Source organism: Periophthalmus magnuspinnatus, chromosome 14, assembly GCF_009829125.3.
Source record: "Periophthalmus magnuspinnatus isolate fPerMag1 chromosome 14, fPerMag1.2.pri, whole genome shotgun sequence".
NCBI lineage: Eukaryota > Metazoa > Chordata > Actinopteri > Gobiiformes > Gobiidae > Periophthalmus > Periophthalmus magnuspinnatus.
This window is the reverse complement of record NC_047139.1, coordinates 11445848-11468128: the sequence shown is the minus strand read 5'-3', so window position 1 is coordinate 11468128 and position 22281 is coordinate 11445848. Positions and strand designations below refer to the sequence as shown.

General features: G+C 37.3%; 1 protein-coding gene across 1 annotated transcript; it reads right to left on the bottom strand.

Annotated features, from left to right (window-relative positions):
- Positions 1-8969: 8969 nt before the first annotated feature.
- On the bottom strand, positions 8970-21794 carry rars1 (arginyl-tRNA synthetase 1). The gene is made up of 15 exons (XM_033978379.2): positions 21609-21794; positions 20138-20272; positions 19279-19482; positions 18313-18421; positions 18124-18224; positions 17117-17238; positions 16798-16918; positions 15803-15932; positions 14475-14579; positions 13221-13399; positions 12906-13015; positions 12306-12411; positions 11213-11385; positions 9881-10128; positions 8970-9233 (listed from the first exon to the last, which is right to left on the bottom strand). Exons 1-15 carry the CDS (start codon positions 21651-21653, stop codon positions 9124-9126), a joined length of 1998 nt encoding a protein of 665 aa, XP_033834270.1. The 5' UTR covers positions 21654-21794; the 3' UTR covers positions 8970-9123.
- Positions 21795-22281: the final 487 nt, after the last annotated feature.

The following is a 22281-nucleotide window of genomic DNA, read 5'->3' as shown; positions in this document are numbered from 1 at the left end:
AAACAAAACACAAGGTATGTTCTTCAGGTCTGTTTGTGATGAGAAAACCTTTGCTTTGACATTTCATTGTTTAAAACTTAAAATTATGGCTAAAAAAGTAATTGACACAAAATGGATGCCATGTTTCTCCAGCGAGCCCCAAGGCAGCTGTGGCTTTGGGATTTTTCATTGATAATGTCACTTCAAGGGTCCAACTCAACACCTTCACAGCTAATTTCCAGTTTTGTTTCTGTTCCTTATTAATCAAACAAAAGACAGTTACCTTTCAAATACGTAAATAGTGTAGTAATAATAATTTAAAAAAAGAGGAAAAGTCAAACATTTTTTCAATCAGCTAATGTGCCTTGAACCCGGAAGTGACATGACATTTACCAACTCTTTAGTTCAAAACCTGCTCTTTGTTTTTACCTCACCAAAATAGACATTTCCTATCTTGTCCTTTCCTCTTTTCCATCTCACCATCCCAAACACTCTCTCCGCAGCACCCACAGCCCACTACACTGCCAATAAGCAACTCAAGGGGATAATAATTCTGTTTTGGGGCTGACTTGTTGCATGAAGGAGGCTTGAAAGGCAAATGAGCTTGGCGGAGGCTCTTGATGTATGATATTGCACACCTGGGTTTGAAAAATATTGTTATCTCCAAATGCCAGAGGCCAAGGCAGAATCCCAATCAGTCAGGGAAATGGATGCACCTGCCAACCACATGGACACAGGCACAAACGCAGAATGAACGCGATCACTCAGGAAATCAGACATCTTAAGTAAATGGTTGGGAAAGGGGCTGGGTGGATGGGGGGTTCTTGTTGTGTAGGCGTTTTGGGTCAGTTTTTAAAGGCCCTATACAAGATTTTTTTTTAATGTATTTGAGCAGAATTTATCTTGGCCCAGTACAAATATAGTGTATAGGCAGCTCTTGAGGTCAAAATGAGTCCACAGTGTTGTCTGCATCTGATTATTCAAAAGGAGTGAAGACATTTAGCTGCTCATCCAAGCCGCTCCTTCAGTTCTGGTCGGATTGCCGGTGGACACTGCCTTATATCCTAAGGGAGGAGCTAACTACACTGAAACTAGCACATCTATTGTTTAGAGTTTCTGTTTGTGGGCTAAGTCTAATGAGCTACATTAACCCTCTGGTGCATGAATTATGAAAGCCTTGGTCAAGATTTTTGACTGAAGTGTTTTTATTCTTCTCAGGACATGAAACAACATTGAGAACTGGGTGTAAAAATGAATTAACTTGTGTTCTATTGTAAAAAAAAAAAAAAAAAAAACCCAAACATTTCAACAATTTTTGGGAAATGTCAACACTGTGTAGCCTCCTGAGACCTGGCGTCCTCATTTGTGGACAACACGTTTTTAGCCTGTCTAGGCCACAGTGCAAGTTATTAGATGAAGAATAACAGCATACAAGATGTATGTAAATATATTATATATATTCATTTTTAACAGTTTAGAATGTTTAGAATATTTTATTTTAATTTTTTTTTTTTTTTCTTCCTGTTCCTGTCAGCAGCTCTTCACATGAGACACATTGTTCCAAGCGTCACAATTGTTGTTTCTCATTTTGTTTTTACATTCAGGACAAATGTTGCTGTGTTCAGGGTCTTAATAAATAGTTTTTGCAAATCATTATTTAAATGTTTTATCAAAATGAGTAAAATGTCCACATATGAGGACATTTGATTTACATATTTTTTTCTCAGAAACTACATAATGTAAAAAGATAATTCTTTGTATTTAGACTCATCAGGTCCCAGCCAGCCCAAATAACAAAGAGAAATTAATAAAGCATCTCATGCAAGAGCTCGGGTCTCAGGAGGCTATGAGCATCGTTTAGGCCTGAATAAGAAAACCAATCAAGAACCAAGGAAATTTACTTGCAGTTACACCGACTGACCACTGAATTGCCCTCAATGGAGTGTGGCAGCAGAGAGCACTCTAGAGGCTGATATGCAGCTCCATCCACATAAACCAATGCATTAAAGAGAAAGTTATGTTTTAGTAGCTGTCCACTGCAGTGGCCACTGTGCACCAGAGGGTTAAATGAGAACTGAGCCTGAGTCACATTTAACATAATCATTTAGGCCCCTAACACCTATTAGCATACTTTCTAGCCTATTTTTTTTTTTGTTTGGATACAGGTCTAAGAATGAAGTTGCACAGCAGACTGGGGTCCTGAGCTGCTCTTGTAACGGTGTAGGTATTCTCTTTTGGAGTGTTTAATTTCTCCAATATAATGCTCACTGCAGTCTTCACTACACTGAATAAAGAGTATTATTAACCGAGAGCCAGGAAGTGTGCATGCTTGTTGTTGTTAGCTTTACCGTAAAGGCAAAACTCCACCCTGGAATCTGAAAGTTGTCAAAAATGTTTATAAACTCATTGCGGTAAATAATTAAGATGTTTGCAATGCATAAGGGAAGTGAGGAATAACTTTGGACCAATGCAAACTGTTTAAAATGAACTAGTTCTTATTTTCCATGTGTTTAAGACAGTAAAAAATGAATATGACAAATTAAACTACTTATTTTTAATTTTTAGTTTTTAAGTGACTGACTGACTAACACGAGCTAACTAACTAAATAACTAAGCCTAATGAACAAATACAGTTAATAATTCTATAATATAGTTTACACCTCAAAACATGTCTGGAGTTGCCCTGCTTCATATTTTGTCAGTTAACAATGGGCAAAAGGCAGACAATTGCAGACAAAGGATATCATCTCCAAAATTCAAAGCAGTACACCTTATGAGCACAAAAAATAGAATGTATTAAACCAACCCTGCCTTTTCCAACTTGTTTTGCTCATGTGTGTTCACTCTCCTTTTGTCTCATCTCAAACACGTCTGTGTGAAATCTGTTAAGCATGACACAAATATGAGCTGTCATTTCTGTGGAGAAGTGTGAACGAGGGAGATAAACCTGTTAGAACTGTACTGGTTTGTTTGTTGCTTGTGTTTGGCTGTTAGCACAATCCAGTCATGTTGAAAATACCAGTTAATCATGGATTTTGCTCTTTTCAGCTGCGGCTTGAAGTGCCACACTCTGCATTGGAGTGCCATCTAGTGGGGAAAAGCAAGAACACATGCACTGCTCCATCCAACTTAAAGACTGTGAACGTTAGTGAAGAATTAAAGCAGCTTATTATAGTATTAAGTATTAAGTATAGTATTAAAAAAGTATTAGCACTGATTAATGACTGGCTGCAGGTGCTGGGGTTTAGGTAGCGACGATTCAGATCAGAGAGAGTCCTGGATTTCAGCAGCGAAACTACTGTTTAAAAAAATGGCAGTCAGGTGATTTGTAATACTACTACTACTACAAAAATCACTCATGTAAAACCAATAAATAAAGTATTGACAGCCCTTTAGTGAATAGTTACGTAGCTGGACATACAAACATAGAGTTTAGAGGATGTGTCGCTGTCCGTGGTGCTGATACGGCCTTTCCTGTCACTCTCTGGTTTATCAGGCTGCACTCGAACGATGACCCTAAACTATGGATTTAAAAGCAGAAGAGAGCTCTCGGAAAAAAAACACACATTGATAAACTGGGATGTCTTGAAGCGGAGATGACATTTTGTGGCATTTTTTAAGAATAGATGTATAAACTCTCAATGTACTGTTTTGATATATAATACTGTCACATTATTCTCAGTGTTACATGACTAACATATAGTTATTTTTGGCTTCGGCATGAATCTCAGTGCTGCTTTGTGATTGATCCATGCTTCCAGTTGTCCTTACAGTCAGTCAGTTTTTTTAATTCACAAATATCACAAGAATCCATCGTGCTGTGCAAGGTTAGGGCAGCTGTGGCTAAAAATTTAAACATTAAAACATTACCACTATGATCTGCTACTCCACATTATTTAGAGCAGCTCCAAATCTGAGGTGGATACAAGTACAAGGGAAGACCTAGGACATGCTAGAGGGAAGTGTCTGGGTTGAGGTAAATCTGTGAGTCCCCGCTCAAACTGCTACTCCAGCGACACGATCTTGGATAAGCAGAAGAAGAAGATGAATCCAGACCAACTTGTGAAGAATTACGGCGTCTAAAACTAAGATCAAATCACGCTCTGACTATATTGCTTTAAAAACATGCTAGCACTATTTAACCGCAGCACTCAACCCCGGGTCTGAACCAGTCTGTTGTCTGCTACTTTTTGTGTTTACAGCAAAGACTTGAGCTGCCTCTTTAGTCTGTGTCAATGTTTACCAGGAACAAAGCAATTCTCACTCATTTGCAGAGAGGAAGTGTGCAAAAGCTGGTTGGGTTTTCTTGTTTCAGTTGATTAAAAAGTGGAGATATTATTTAACACGCAAATGTGGTCAACCTGATTTTCACACTGCTACTGGTTAGATCGACTTAAATGAGACTTTAAACTGTTGGTTTACGTAGTTGGTATTAGGCATAGATGTTAGTTAGTGGATTTTAAGGTACAATGTGAACAGAATTGATACAGGAAAGTTGATCGCTATATTACTCATTACTATATCCCACTGTCTTCATTTATTTATTTAGACGTTTTACCACATCACCTCAGGTTTGTGGTTACAACTGTGCCTGCCAAATCCAGACTGATATCTCTCTTCTCTGTTTTTATTTATACAGGTGGATATCACTCTGGTCACCCCGCCCTCCGTTGAATCTCAAAGCCAGGACCAAACACGATCGTGCTATCAGATTTGCTTTTTGCAGTGATACGCATGAAACAAAGGAGCTCATTCCTCTTTCAAAATCACATTTCTCTCACCATAGATTAACAGAGTGTGGTGGTTTGTTCATTGATTTATTTATTTATTTTTTCCTCGTAAGCAGCCATATTTGTTTTGATACAAATGGACCATGCCTGTCCCTGATTGGCTAAACCATCTGTCAATCACACCTATCTGAAGTCAGGGAGATTCACTTTTGATCAGACTGTAAAGTATTGAAGAAGTGTGTATTCTGGATCCCAGGCAAGTTACAACCTCACATCTTCAAATCTCTCCTTTTCCTCTCCATTTTCCTGGCTTCTCTTCACCAATCCTCAGGCATAAACCGACTCCATGTTTCTTCACATCCAGCCCCTTGTGCAGCCGCTCATGCACCCCCTTATGTCTGGCCACTTTTCTTTTGATATCCCCCCTCTCACAAACCAGCACCAGGCCCACCATCCAAGCTCCGCAGGGGTCCTCCCATTAGAACGCACGCAACATGAGAAGACAGCGAAGCAAACTGTGCGCATGGATTGGCCACGCTGTCTGATTAGATGTTAATTAAAAATGAAATCAGCAAGTTGTGAATGTGCAGCGGCAGACAGATTATAGACATAGATTAAAGCCATGGCGCAGTAGGATGCCAAGGCTTTCAATTTGGGGAAACTTGGAGAGAAGTTTTGGAAAGGTGTTGTCTGGATTCGTACAGGGTTAACGTGGCATTATTACACAAAATGGATTCCTGTGAGGTTAAAGACGTGTTATAATGTTACCACCTCAAAAACATACCTGGAATTCAAGTTAAGAGATACGTTTTACCTTTTTGTACAATAGACACTCACAAATCCTTAAAATGATTCTGATGAATGTGTGTGGAGTTTAAAAACACAGTAGAGCACTGTACCTGGTGACATCACCAGTGTTTTTCATTTGAGAGAAGAACTAAATATGCAGAGTTTGTGTGTTAAACATGTGTGAATGAAACAAAACACAACTACAGGTGAGTTTTTCAATATTTATAAATAAATAAATAAATAAATAAATAAAATATATATATATATATATATATATATATATATATATATATATATATATATATATATATATATATATATATATATATATATATATATATATATATATATATATATATATATATATATATATATATATATAATGTTACTGCTTTGCCTGGAATGTTCCACAGTAAGGTATTAAACAAATTCATCCAATTACAGGTGTTTTAGTGCTTAAAAATGTCTTGATAAACATCCATTGTGATTGTGTAGAAGCCTTCTCTCCACAGATCTGACCTGTAACTTGGCTTGGTGGCATCGCATGCTTGTCTCTATGGAGATGGGCTGGGTTTAATGCCTTACTGTGAAGCATTCTAGTCAAAGCAAGATTTCCAAAATGCCATATTACACTATTGTCTGAACTGTTTTATAATGTTTCCTTTTGAAAAACGTATCTGGAGTTGTGTTTTGTTTTGTTCACACATGTTTAAAACACAAATCCTGCATATTCAGAGTTCTTCTCTCAAACAGAAACACTCTGTTCCACCTTGTGATGTCATGTAGTAGTACAGGAAGTTCTTCACTGTGTTTTGAAACTCTATTCACCTTCACTAGAATCATTTGGATGATTTCAGCCCTGGAATTTCCAACCTCTGCTAAATAAAAGGTTAAATGTAGCTGTTAACTTGAAAACTACCACTTCATGCCAGCTCAATAATGCAGAGTTACTCAAACATGTGTGAATGAAACTAAAACAACTCCAGGTGTGTTTTTGATGAGGTAATGATGTTATAACATGGCTTAAAGCTTGCATAATTGTACATAACCTTTATGACCTTTAATGACCGCTATAGCAGCTCCTTTAATATTTAGTAGTTTATTAGAGAACTAGTTTGTTACATTTTATTTCATTTATTTATTTTAGATAGAAAGAAATATAGATAGATCGATCATCCGTGCCTGGCATCAACACTGCAGCACACTGACCACAGCTGTGGATATGGTCAGGAGTATCTACCCAAACAGGGTCAACCTTAAGTGTTTACGCTCAAATGTCACTTTTATGAACCGTACATAATCTCTGCTCGTTTCCAGAAATCAATATGTGCAACACAAAGGTCTCTGTCCACACTGGGGTAATCCATGCTCTGGGTCAGACTGAATCAATGGAGGTTAAAGGTTTCCCATCAGTCGGTCATCTTCATTACAGACATGTTCTGCCACATCATAAAAATGTTCCTTCTTCAAAAAGTAAGATTTTGTGGCAGCTTTTTATGATTAGGTGAAACCAGAGACTGTATTTGGGTGAAACATAATATACATAAATGTAATAACGTACATATTTATTGAAACTTTGCAGCTGAGGTCATCAACATTTCCTGAGAGGTGAAGCTAACAGGAGGCACTGCTCTGTCTGTTACGCTCCATTCACACACAGTAATTCACAGTAATTCAGTGCTATTTCAGACAGTCCATGAGTAGATATGAGGAACTGTATGTAAGATTTTGATTTTAAATTTCATCAACATGAACTGTGTCCCCCAAATACGAGATAAACGTGTTCAAATCAAATATAGGTCTTACTGATAACAATTCTAATGTCTGTTTGGTGTCTCCTTCATGTGTATGTCCCTGTGTTTATTTGTTGCGTTTGCAGCTGTTTGTATTCCAGCCTAAGATAACTTTTCCTTTGGGAATATAAAATGTATTCTGATTCTAAAGCTGATTTATTCTTGATTGAAAAAACATTGGACACGATGGCTGTTTGTTGCTTGTTATAATTTGGTGTTTTGATTCTAAAAGCAATTATCCAATCAGAAACCAGACTGAGCCTCACATGAGTCTCTCATTTGTGTTGCCAGTTTCAATACTGAAATCCAGTTGGACTCTCTGATCTGAATCCTCACTACCTAAACCACAGCATCTGCAGCCAATCACTAATCAGTGCCTTTTCTCCTGTGTGTGCTGCCCATATAAAACTGCAGGTTAAGGCACAGGTTCAGTTGTTATTGTTGTGCCTTTATTAAAACTACGCGCAGGCTGCATACAGTTCCTTTAAAGTTATGACTATTCCATTCAATGTCACAGATTCTGATGAGGTTCAACATTTAACTGTTAGTAGTTTTGTGCTGCCTATAAATGTTGTTGAACAGTAGGTTCACAAAACAGGATTTTGTGCAACTTCTACAGTAACTGCCCAATGCATAATATGACCTATATTATTATTTTAATTACAGAAAACAGTCATTTATTTTCACATATTAAGTTCATGTGTGAAGAAGAAAAAATAATAGTTAAAATGTATACACTGTTAGATTACATTGTCAAAAGAAATGTGTTTCAATATGTCCATACCTTTAATATACAGTTCAACTTTATCTTCACACCATTTATCAAGGATGGACCAGTGGATCCTTGGCGAGGAGGAAGTCAGAGTAGAGCTGCTGCTCCTCCACATCGAGAGGAACATGCTCAAGGGACTATGTCTCTTGACTGGCCTGGAAATGCCTTGGGGTCCCCCCGGAGGAGCTGGAGGAAGTGTCTGGGGTGGGAAGCCTGGAAACCCCTGCTTAGACTGCTGCCCCCGCAAATTGAGCTAAAAATCTTTTTTAAGAAGAGGATTGGGGAACAAATGATTATGCAAATATGTTTTAAGCTGTATTATCTATTTATTTAATATATCAGTCAAAATAACCTGATAACTTGATGACGCTGTCGCTGCCTCTGGAGCCTGTTCCACATGTGCTCTAGACGATGTGAGCAGGACACTTGACTCTGCTTCAGAGGAGCTGACTCTGGAGGAGTGCTACAAAGTGGCCTTTTGGTGTTTCTCAATTCCCAGGATCCTTCCTCCATATTCCATTCAGCGTGTCCTGGGTCTTTCTCAGAAAATTAAGAGCCAAATGTTGGTAAATATTTGCAACACCTTTGCAGTCCACCAGAGGGCTCTCAATCCCAACATATTATAATAAACTAGAGGTCAGTCCCACAAATTCATCCTCCTCTTAAAATGATTACTTTTAATAAAACTTAAATCTGAGCTGTTTAATGGCAGTTTATTTTGTTTTGCAACCCACTCTTATAGAAAAAACTGCATTGCAAAATAAACTAAACTGGGGCCCGGGGAGGGGGCAGAGGTGGGGAAGTACATCGCAGGTATATTTCTCTGTATCGTGTTGCATTTACATAGATTGCTATGGTCTTCATCCTTGCAAATAAATACAATGAAAAAAAACACACACAAAGTATTAAAATAGACAGAAATTATAAAGTTTATTTCCAAACTTGTTAGAAATTCCAGTTTGTGTTTAAGAAAATGGGAACGTTCATAGTGATACTGGTCTGTATTTGTTATTATTGATATTTAGCTTGACTGCACTTCCTGGATTACGGGATTATGAGCTCACATCTTGGATACAGGGGTGATGCCGAGGATGTCGAAGCCTTTGGCCATGACAGCTGCCGTGGCCTCACACAGCAGCATCCTCCACATGTTCACCTTCACCACCTCACCTGAAAAACACACAGATAAAGCCTTTATTATCAGGGTATTCACTGTTAACACATAACACATTCAGATTATCATGTTACTTCTATTGTTTTGATAATGCTACTGTATATACTCGCTTCAGGTTCAATTTTGTTTTTGATGCTCTGAGTCCAGTTTTGTATATTTATGAAAAATCGTTTTGTGGGAGCATGGGTGACGTAGGCTTTTGGGCTGAGCTTTGGACAGCTAACCATAAGTAGGGCTCAAATAGTACCCGGGAGAGATGGCAAGATTACTTAAACATGCATGGACAATACATTGTTCTAAGATCGAGTTTACTCAAATACTCAATAAGATAACCAGAACCTTCTACATTTTTTGTACTTAAAATGCCAACAAAATAAATCAAGAAAATTAAATACATTTAAACCTGACTGTATAAATGTTTCAGATTATTTTGTCATTTTCTCATTGTTCATTCCCATTGCCGACAGCAGAGGGAGCTCCAACACTTATATGCCTCATTTGAAACTGCACTAATTTCCCAAGGTGACAAAAAACACATTTACAAGAGAATTAAAGTTATAAGAATGCATAATGTGTTCTTTAAAAAGTCAGTGCCTCCTACATTTAAAAAGACTACATAGAAGGTGTAAAAGGTGTCCCGTACCAGTCTTTCTGTCCTTCTCGATGCAGTAGCAGCTGTCGTAGAACTCTGTGAAGGTGGTGGCCAGTTCGTAGAGGAAGTCACAGAGTGTGTGCAGAAGCAGGTCATCCGTGATCTTCTGCAGGATCTCGGGGAAGCGCAGGATGCACTTGCCCAGTTTCCACTCCTTCTCGTGGTCCAACAGCACCTCCGTCGTCTCGGCCGCCTTCCTCAGAGCCGCCTCGTCAATGTTCGCCAGACGAGCGATGGATCTGAACACAAACGTGACAAATGACCAATATTGACCTTCCATGTTTTAGAGCTAAACTTGTCTTGCCCCAGTGCAGATATATTCAATTCAATTTCAATTCATCTTTATTCTGAACTCATTTTTAAAACAGAGGAGGACAGTGACAATGCAAACAATACACATTTGTATAAGTAGCTCTGACTGCTGTGTACTGTATCTGCACACAAAGATTTTATTTTTTATCCAGGTATCAAGAATTTTTTTTAAATTACCATGATTACAAAAGTCCACTGTGATCTCTAAAAGTTCTGAAAAGTGCTTATAAACGCATCACAGTGAATAAATAGGATTCTTGGAAAGCATACGACAAATAAGGAATAACTGCCACAAACTCTTTAAAATCAACTTGTTATTTTTTCATGCGATTAATACAATAAAAATCAAATACGGCATATTTTAAAGCTACCATTTGTAATTAGACTGGCTGACTCGGCCCTGTTGGATTCGCACTAGTTGCCATCTATGTTACTGGCGTCTGACAGTGTGCTCGCTACTGACAGAGAAAATCAAATAAACGTTCAGATGAACACATTATGCAAAAAATACTGGTTCTGTTATTGGCTTTTATACACGTTTTGAGTATCTTTTGGAGTTTTAGAACTTAATGATTCTGAATGAGTGAGTCTGAATGATTTATGGACTGGGATTGGTCAACTGCAGAGGACAGATTTCCTTACAAACACATCACCTTACGTCTTAAGTTGCTTCACTAATTTGTGCATCATCCATACACTGTTCCAGGGCTGCATCATTGATTACAATTTAATCAAAATCACAATTTGAATAGATGCAATTAGCAAACCACAAAGGCTGCAAATTTCTAAGTACCACAATTTTCTCCACAAACAACAAAATTAGTTTAGATCTGTGCAAAGATGTTCTGAAATGTGATCTTATTTTTGTTTGTGAGTTCATTTTTCAGTCAGTTTTCCTGGATGTGTTTAAAATGTGAACTCTGAACAAAATCCTGGTATTAGAACATAAGTCGCAGATCTAATCACAATAACAATGGCTATACTTGTCTGAAAACTCCCCAGAAAACTGACCGGATGCGTGTGAAGGCATAGAGCAGGTAGGCCGCTGTGTTGCCTCGATCGTCCAGCATCTTGTCGAAGGAGAAGATGTAGTCATTGATTCGGTTGTGTGACAGATCTGCGTATTTGATACAACCAAATGCCACAGCCCTCTGTGCCTTCTCCAGCTCCTCCGGGCTCAGCACCTGTCAATCAAACAACCATATGTTACTATGACTACTGACAGAGCAAATAGATTTTTTTTTTTTTTTTTTTGGAGCTTAAAATTCATGATAAAATTCCTGGTTTAGTGAGCAAGTCTACTCCAAATGAATGACTATGGTTTGATAATAGGTCTGCTTAATTATGGCAAAAATCATAATTACAATTATCTGAATCATCAATGAAATCACAAATATGGTGTAAAAATCAAATAAAGATGTAATGTAGACCTCTTTGTGTTAGTTAAGCAGTTCATATTTCCATCAGAAAAAGGCAATTAGATTTTTTTCTCCAGTCCTATGTTGATAGGCATTAGTTATGGTTTTCCTATTTTAGTACCAATTTTGCCAAGAGTTGTTCTTGGTCAAGTTTGAATTTTGACAGTTTGACAAGTAGATAAAGGCACTGGCGCGTGATCTGTCTAGTGATGACATAAGAAATGTAATTTGAGAAAAGGTTTAAGGAAGTGTTTAATTAAACTCAAATAAAGATTACAACTGCAAAATAAAAACAATGAAAAGTCAGTCTTGTCCAGTATTTATATGTAAATGGTTTTATCCATACACAGTTAAGGCCCTTTGGACTTTACCTATTCCTGTACCTACTTCTTCACTTATTGTATCATTTTTTATTACATGTTATATATGTACAAAAAAAAGTATCCAAATACAAAACAACAAATGTAAAAAGATGTTATTGTGATGTTTTTTTCACATTACTCAGCCCTACTTGACGGTTATGGAACAGTAGTTTATAAATTCAGTTTCAAACATTACTCACTTTTGTTGGACCAGAACAACTAGTTTTATTAACTCGTCGAGCTTAACAGAATCCTGGAAGCTGTTTCATTCAGATGTTGTGGACAGGTGCAGATACTTGATACTCGCCTCGTCCATGTGCTCACCTTGTCCCTTTCTTTATCTTTGAGTTTGTCCATGGACCTCTTCAGACCCTCCTCCAGCAGATCCATCAGACGTACGGTGTCGCCAGAACGAGTCTTGAACTTCTTCCTGATAAAATAAACAAATAAAAATGACGCTGCAGTTGTTTAAAGTTACGATATCCACAGAGGGCTCACGCAAAGTCATATGATACTGAATTAGTGATCAGGAAATTGCATTTCTGTGCTGTGCCAGCCACACACGGCCAGATGAGTCCTTGTTTTCTTGACCTACATCATCAGAGGTTTAACACTTCCTACAATAGAAGCATAGCCTGACTGGACGAGACTGGAATTTCTCCGAGTCTCGGATCTCGTACTGTTGGTAAATAAACATCTGCATTAGAACTCCAGCTTCATGCCCTTAATCGACAACAATTAAAAACATGATTAAACAATTTACATAAAAATTTAACAATTTTGATTTAAGATACTTTGTTTAGCCCTTGTTGAGAGCAAATTTATCCCAGGTTTAGTCCTTGAGTATGCTTAGTTTTTGTGTTTAATTCTGACTCATTTTTGGTCTACATTTAACGAACATGATTAAAGTCCTGTGACACATACTTGTCCTCTCCCAGCACCACTCCAAAGCCGGCGTGTTCCACTCTGGTTACTTTAGGATCGTACCAGCCGATCATCTGAGCAGCAGCAAACACCACCTGGAAGTGCGACGCCTGTAGGCACACACACGGAACACTGTTAATGGTCTTATATTATGTAGAGTGTATTTAGTTATTCTGAACTACTTCGGATCCATGTTTTGAATAAAGGATTAATAGATAAACAAGTTAAATAAATCCTGTTCTTTTTCAATGTCGGTTACATAGATGATGTCTGTGCTTATTCACCTGTCAGCTGTTACATAGATGTCTTATTTACCTGTCCACTGTCTGTTACATAGATGATGATGTCTGCTTTCTCATCGAAGAGTCTGTTTTTGATCGCTGCGAGGTCTGAGGTGTCGTAGGTGTACCCTCCATCTGATTTGACCACAGTGAGAGGCAGAGACTGCCCTGTCGCAAATACAATCTTACGGCCCTCGTCCAGCTCCACAAAACCTGAAACACAAACCACGCATTTAGGAACTGGCAAAGTTAGAGCAGTTTTTCCTAACCAGGGTTATAGATTTTGTGATGTTATTTCTTATGTTATTCTAGCATGATTTCCAACATAGAATATTACAAATAGAAAACAAATATACTCTAATTGTTTGTTACTGTACTAGTAAACAGATGCTTTATTAGTCTACTTCACCTGAGTTAAAGCAAAGCTTAACAAAAAGGTTGATTTCAACCCATTAGCAAACACCATGTTTATAGCCTAACAACCTAAACTGATGTGGTTATGGTTTTCTACATTTAGTCAAACCTGAACAAGTGATTAGACATTCCTCTAACACTGCCAACGATCCAAGGTTAAGAGGACCGCTGGCAACCAGCAGTACATAATACTGATGATGCACCGATTCAGCTTTTTCAGCTTCAATACTGTTACTTTGGGTTTAAGTATCAGCTGATACCTGATATTAATAACGGTTACAAAATGGATAAAATTTTGGCATGTAATTGTTATTTATCCTGTAAGCAACTACTGAACAGCTTTGTATAAAAGCACAAACATTATGAAACATCCCAAGCAGCCCGTACATAGTCTTATTGCATCAAACCAGGCCCAACCAGGATATCGCTTAAACCGATATCATGGAACCGATACCAGCTCCAGTAAAATCTTGTATAATACTACATACAATGTGTGTTGATAGATTTGATTAAATATGAATAAATAAATCAATAATATTCCAAATAGATGTTTTATTATTACCGTGGGCTCACAGGGTCAAAGTGATCCACATTACCCACCACTTTATCTTTGGTTGTGATGCCCTAAACTGCTCATTGGTATAAAATGTCAGAACTGAAACACAGTGATTGAATAGACAGCACTCAAGCTTCACAGCAAGAAGGCTAAAGCTGCAGATTTGTTACAGCAGGGAAAAAAAAAAACAAATGATGCAATGCTGTCCCCATGTGGCTACATTCAGTCACTACAAACTACATTTCATACATTTCCTGTTAGTGTTGTGAGAAATGAAGTGCCACAGAAATGCAATATTTAGTTGAGCTTGACACAGACCTTTTCCCTCAAACTCTTTGACCACCTCCGTCATCATGTCCTGGTAGTAGCTCTCTCCTCGCTCGATGAGCTTTATGTCCAGACAGTCGTACACTCTCTGAAACTCTACAACACACAAACATGACTAGGCCTGTCATAATAATTACTAGATCCATTTATCGTTTAATATACGATAGACAAAACAATTATATTTGGGGGCAATATTTATCGTGTGTACCTTTTATTAGTACAAGTGGGGAATGTTTGGTTATTCTTTTACAATAAGATAATGTTTGAGCTGTAGAAGGTAGCATTATGAACCTCTATGACTCATAAACAAACTAACGATTTACCGGTAAATGTTTCATTTATTTATTGCAGCTCATATTTTAACAATATTATACACTCAAATACTTTTTGGGGATAATTCTGCTTTATGATTTGGTTTTGATTATCGTTTATTGCCTATATTTTCTCCAGCAACTTATAGCACTTTAAAATCTTCTATCCTGAGAGACCTAAACATGACATTTAGCCTGACAAAGACAAAAGTAAATAAAGATACTAGGCTTGGAGAACAAAGTGTAAAATGATAAACTTCAGTGATTTTGGTTGAAATTCAAGAGAGATGCATGGAAGTTAATTGAATAATTTTTACTCTAGGGATGGGACAATAAAAATAATATTATTGGCTGAAAAAAAACAAAAACAAAACATTTTTATTGACCTGACCAAACCACAGTGAAATCCTTAATTCACCTTCATTCCCTTAAGAGTACTGTAAAATTAGGGTGTTTTTCTAGTTACTCATCTAAATAGACTTGTCATAATAACACATTTTGAAGTGTGACATATTGAAGAAAATATAGATGATAAACGATAATACTGAAACTAATATACGGGCCTCTGGTTGTAGTTTGGACAAAACCTGAACTAAAACTAGGCCTGTCACGATAATTACTACATCGACTTGTTGTTGGGTACATGTTGGATGGTCCGGTCCTGAGCTGTATCAGGACCAGTATAAGACTACATAGACTAGTATACACCCCTGGACCACTATGGATCCAAGCTGGACGACTGAGGGATTACACAGAAATGAGGTCACATAGTAATATTAAAGAAAGCACTACCATTTAATGTTGACAATCACAACCTATTGTAGAATTCTAGAGTGTTTTTTATTATCATGGTATAGGAATTGGTAGTGAGTATCAAATTATTGAAATAAAGTTTGAAATTTTAGTATTGTGACAACATTACCAAGAAAAAGTACCACCATAAATATTTACTACCAAAAACACCTGTTTCATCTGCACTAGATTGGGGATGAGGCTCTTTTGGGGTACCTTTCCTGGACACGTCGCAGATCAGGTTCCAGGCCTTGATGAAGTCTGGCTCTTTGCTCTGCAGTCGGACCACGCACTGGTACGCCCTCTTCTTAAAGTCCTCCTCCTCGTCGAAACGCTTCTTTGACTCCTACAGGGACACAGCACACGCATGTTATTTAAGTCACTTCAACAGATGTTTTTAATGAGACCAGGGACATAGACGGGAGCATCAGTCACATTATATTTGCAGTTTTTGAACATTTTACTTAAAGACCACATATTATGTATTATGTGGTATTTTGTATGAAACTATAACATGCTTAGATCAGCATTTTCCGTTTTATTAATTGCGATAAACAATGGATCTACATGGCATAATAATAGAAACCGGTCACTTCTTCTAGTTCAAAACCACAGAAATGAGAGACTCCGCTTCTCCTGTTTGTTGTTGAAAAAAGCTTTGGTGATTTTTTTTTTTTTACACTGGAGTCTGAATTTTTTGAAGACTTGTACAGACTAGTGGACGGAGATATGGGGTAGGTGTAAACAGAAATTTTCTGAGCACTGCAGGACAATACAGAGTTTCTAAAAGAGGTAGGAATAAAAATGCAACTCTAATTAAACTAATGATGAGGGAAGGTATAAAAAATATAAAAGCTCAGAAAATAGTTGATTTTACATAATATGTCCAGCAAGCTGATATTTGGTTTGGGCAAATCACTACATTGGTATGAAATGTTTGGTGCTTCGTTTGAATACCGCAGTATTAGCATCAGTCCATCAGAAGGGGGCGCTGAAACACAGCAGGTCTGAGGGAAAACTACATGCCAAAACTGTTAAGGTATTATTTATCCTTACTCGTCTATAGCAGAAAACAGCACTGACTTATAGTGACGACTAAAATGAACTCCACCAATTACTTTAATTATTGCTATTGCAGAAATGACTTCTGTCACTTTGACAAGTCAGAGCTTTGAAAAAGATGTATCCCTAACTGTAATGTTTGAGCTAACCTTGTAAAAAGCCTGGAGGTCACTGATTGGTGGAGACGTCATGAGGTAATCAGGAAACTTGTCCTGGAGGTGAGCGATCAGCATCCCGAACTGAGTGCCCCAGTCTCCAACATGGTTCAGCCTGGAACATGATAGGACCACATGAACTTAAACTGATCAATAATATTCTCTTTCTTAAGATAACTGGAGGAATATAAAAAGCAACCATATTAAAATGATTTGCAGTCCAATAATAATAATAATAATAATAATAATAATGATAATAACAAAGTTGAATCAATGTTCAAAGTGCAGTGATAAAATGTGAGTTCTTCCTGACCTGAGCACGTCGTATCCGAGGAACTCAAAGAGGCGACACATACTGTCTCCGATGATGGTGGAGCGCAGGTGTCCCACGTGCATCTCTTTGGCAATGTTTGGAGAGGAGAAGTCCACCACCACCTGAACAAGAACACACAAGATTAGTCTTTAGGAGCACAATGAAAAAAAAGCTAATGAACTAGTTTGGTTTCTCACATTTTTAAGACATTAAAAATCAGGTACAGTTCTTGACTTTTTAGAGCTTTAAACCATTTTATAGTTGTTTCTCCTTCCCATTTACCCTCTTGAAGTCATATTTTGAGTGATTCATGAATGTCGAAGTATTGTATAAAGATTACTCAAAGACATCATTGCCCGATGTCCACTGCTCTGCATTCACCTCATTCTCCAATTTTATTTTCTTAATCAGTGATACATGTAGGAAAAATCGATTTCATTTTATTGTTTAATATTGTTTTATATTATATCAATATTTAAAATGTTCAAATTATAATGCAATGGCCCACAGGTATCACAGATTATATCGAGACTCATTATAGCAGACAAAAACACAAAATATCTGTAATCCCTCAGTTGCCAAGGTATGATCCATAGTAAAAGAAAATACAATTCTGTCAACTGGACAATTTTTTTTGTTTTTGTTTTGAGTAAAGACGTTTTGCTGCTCATCCTTCAATTCTGGTCAGATTGCTGGTGGAAACTGCTTTATATTTATATATGAGTTACACTACACAAATCACACTTAGTGTAGTTCAATACACCTAACTAACAAACAGGAGCTAACTACACACCCGTTGTTTAGTTTCTCTCTTCAGACAGATATAAGGCAGTGTCCACCACCAATATGACCAGAGCTGAAGAAGCCGCTTGAATGAGCAGCAAAACGTCTTCACTCAAAAATAACTTTTGTCCTGCTGGCAGAATTGAATTTTCCTTTTACTATAAAAAGCACAACATTATCTAAAGATTTCTGACACTTGGGTACAGTTTGAAGTGCTCACGTACCCTTTTCTTTTTGGGCAGGGGCGGAGGCTGGACTCCATTCACCAACAGGTTACTGAGAAGCTGAGACACAAATGAGCGCTTCAAGTGGACATTTATGAAACCTGGGGATATAAGCACTCATGTTAGGTCTTATCCACTGTCATGTTTATGTTTAGGTTTGTCAGATCATGTCTGAGGGAAAATGTCAACCTGGTCCAGCGATCTCTGTTTTCTCGATAAGCTCGTTGTCTGGAAGATTTTTCACGACTTTTTCAGCAATTTCTCTGGGATTCACTTTGGCACCTTTAGCCTTAAACATCTAAAACAAAGAAAAAAAAAAAAAAATCTAATTTTCAACAGCAGTGCATTATATAACCATTTTTATTTTAGACAATTTTTGTGGGACAAGGTGGCAAAAAAATGTATTGTATAAAAGTTATAGTATGTATCTCTATATTGAGAAAAGTAAATAATCAAATTATGAACATCAACAAAAAATGTGACAACTAAATAAGAACGATTACACAAATTCAAATTCAAGTTGAACGTCAAACTTCAAGCTTGAACAAACAATGTAAAAATAATACTTTTAAGCTCACTCAAAAATTCACTAACAAGATAAAACATTTAGTGGAAGAGAAGAGATTTTTTTTTCCTGGAATAAGGTAGACAAAAAAACAAAAACAAAAAAGCAATTAGGATATAACTTTGCAAAAAATACTAATTTGACAGGATTCATTTTGAATTAATAAAACTCGCATCTAAAAATGTTGCACAAAATGAGTATTACAATTTTTCTGCAGATTACAAACAGAAAATACAGAAACAAAAATATTTTTCTAGCACACCTTGTCCTATCCACACACAATTAAACTAGGACTAAACTTGGAAGGAAACAGGGCTAAACGGGGGCTGAAACAGGGCTGAAACAGGGCTGAAACAGGGCTGAAACAGGGCTGAAACAGGGCTGAAACAGGGCTGAAACAGGGCTGAAACAGGGCTGAAACAGGGCTGAAACAGGGCTGAAACAGGGCTGAAACAGGGCTGAAACAGGGCTGAAACAGGGCTAAACCAGGGCTCAAACAAAACTAAACCCAAGTTTATATCAGGACTAAACTGGGATCAAAAAGGTCTAGTGTGAGCACAGCCTAAATCTCAAAGTGAGCACACGTGTACCTGTGACATGGCCATGGCGCTGTTACACTGGTAGTCTCCAAACTTGGCCTGCTGACTGGGTGTGACAGCCAGGGGAGGATGCTCCAGCTCGGGGTATGCTGCTCCGATAGCCCCCCCAAAGATGTGCTGCAGCCGCTGGTTTATGTTGAGCATGGCTTTAGAGTCACAGGGAAGAGCAGAGACTGGAGGGGACTCCTGTAGAGACTGGAGAGAGAAACCAAAAGTAACATTTGTTAGTTTTTGCAATACTTTTAAGTTAGAATTTTTAAGCTCCTGGCCACGCCAACAGACTAATTTGAGCAGAAATACAGACTATTTTGTTTGTGAAAAATCAGCAGAGAGAAGTATCAAAGTAGTCTGTACCGATAGGTCCTCATCACGTTCAACAAGAGCCATTCGAGATATGGATTTTTTGTTTCATTAATATTTACCATTGCCCTTTATCTGATATTTTGACCTTTGAATCTTTTGCCGATAACTTGACTCATAGTTCACTTATTGGAAACTGAGGAACAAAAAAGGATGTAATAAAAACAGGAAATTGTTTCTTGTTGGTCATCTTACATTTGGAAATTTTCTAACTAACCTCTTTTAAACTCACTGATCAATCACATTAGATTTATGAACACAGACAAAGCATTTTTAAAATAAATCGCCAATGCCATGCAACACACAAAATTATAAAATGTATTTGTTCAACGCTTTAACTTTGATACAGAATTCTGTGGTAAATGCATGTTGTTTGGAGCAGAGAGGTTATCCTGTTTCCTGTCTCTCTGTAAGGAGGTTGTGGGTTAGACTCCTGATCTCATACACACATGCAAGTACAGGTTAAAGAAAGAATCAAAACGATACCCACCCTCTTGAGAATGTTGAGTCGATATTTGAGTTTTGTGTTTTCTTCTCGAAGTTCGTCTAGCCTCGCCGTTGGTTCCAAGTTTTTAGGATTTTTTAAACTTTCAATCTCAGCAGACAAACTTTTTATCTCCTTTTCCTAAAAACAAAACAAAACTGAGCTACTCCACAACATAACCTTCCCAATTAAAGTCACTGGACAAAATGATCTGCCTTTATTTAAGTTCCTGATTTCTTAAAAAGGGAGGAGGGACTTGGATGACAAGATTAGAGTACTCAGAATGAAAGTAAAAGGAAAAAAAAAACTGATGCAAGAAAGACAGGAAATGTTATCAGATGCAGTGAACCTTGGCCACTTTTCACATTCAAACAGCTCAAGAGTGCCAGTGGTGGACAGTTAATGAAGTGCAAAAGTAAAAGTACTGTACTGTACTGCAAGTACTGTTAAGACAAACTTCTGAACTCAAGTAAAGTTTAATGTGGATAAGTTTCATTTCACTACATTTGAGAGCAGATATCTGTTCTTTCTGAAAAAAGAACAAATACTGTACTTTTTTCATTTTTCTTATAATAATCGGAGGTCTGCTGAAATGTTTGAGGCTGGGGCACAAACTGGTTAGAAAAAAGGCTTTTATTATTATTTATTATTATTTCTGTAGAACAAAATTCTGCCCAGATCTTTTAGACAGATTTGAGGTCAATTAAAGGGTCAATGTAGAGACTTGATACTTTTAATTTTCATTATTTTTTTTAAACTGGTACTTCAATAGTTGTATTTAAGTAGATTTTTTATGCAATACCTACTTGGGATTTTTTGGCTCGAGTATCTGTAGTTTAACTCAATCTTACAAAACAATGCAGGAATATGTGTAGAAATAATCTGAAAGTAATATGATGCAAGGTGCAAGGGTCATGTGTTCAACTTAGATTTTAAAATTAATAAAATCCAATGTTTGATTTAAGTAAGGTAACTGTTAAATAAATAATTTCAGAGTTTCAAGGAACCAGATCAAAAACTAAAAATGTAGTTTCTTTTCTTAGTTATACTGCACATAGAGATCTTTAACTTCTTCTATACAATCTAAGTCTATATCAACCCTCCACCTGAAAAGTTACATAGAGCGGCTTTAACATGTGAACAAAGATTCTGATCACTGTCAATAGTCATGTGTGAATCACTGATATCACTTCAGTTCTGACACCCTTTCCAACTCTGCTCCTCTAAATGCGCTTGTAAATATCCAACAAAATGGCTATTAAAAACAAACTATAATGCAATATTTTACAACCCGAATTAAAACACAGCGTGTATTCAAACTAACTCGCCACAAACTTTATAAAGAAAACAACAGAGTCCGTATTAATATAAAGAAAGGTGGTGATTTAAATGTTTTCGTAACGAGGTCCGTTCTGTCACTAGTCACGCCGGGCGCTAGCGGTTGTTAGCGGGGTCTCCGGACACGGTGACCGGGTACCTGCTGCTCCAGCCGGCTGTGGCACTCGGTCAGCGGGTCTCCCATGGCTCTGGACACTGGGGACAGGTTCTGAAAGTCTGAAACACTTTGTAAATGAAGTGTGGAGCCGGTGGAGCGGAAACTCGTGGCTGATGAAACAAACTCCGGTGTAAGGCGGAAGAACTTCTCGTCAACTTTGGAGACACTTCCGGTACAACTACGTCATCAGGATTCCATTTGTAGTTTTTAGAGCTGTGGATATGGTAGTTGTAGTTTTTAAAAGAAAATCCTAAATAATATTAATAATTAAAATAAATTAAAAAAAATACATAAAAACAAGAAAATATAAATAAGTAAAATTAAGAAAAAAAATATAAATAATAAAATAATAATAAGAAGAAGAATCAGATTTTTGGAGATGCAAGCCCCTCCACAATAAGAATGCATGTTTCGCCATGTTTATCTCCATTCAGATATGATTGTTTTGCCTGGGATGTTCCATACTATAGCATTAAACATTCATCTTTATGGAGATTGAAAAACATGTTACCGACTTGACCATCGTACACCAAGGACATTCTAATTTTAAGCCTGATTTATCAAAGTTTGAACTGAGGCGAAAAAAATGAGGTGAAATTTGAATTTTTAGGGCAACTTCTAGTAAAAGATATTTTACTCAAACACTAACCAAGAT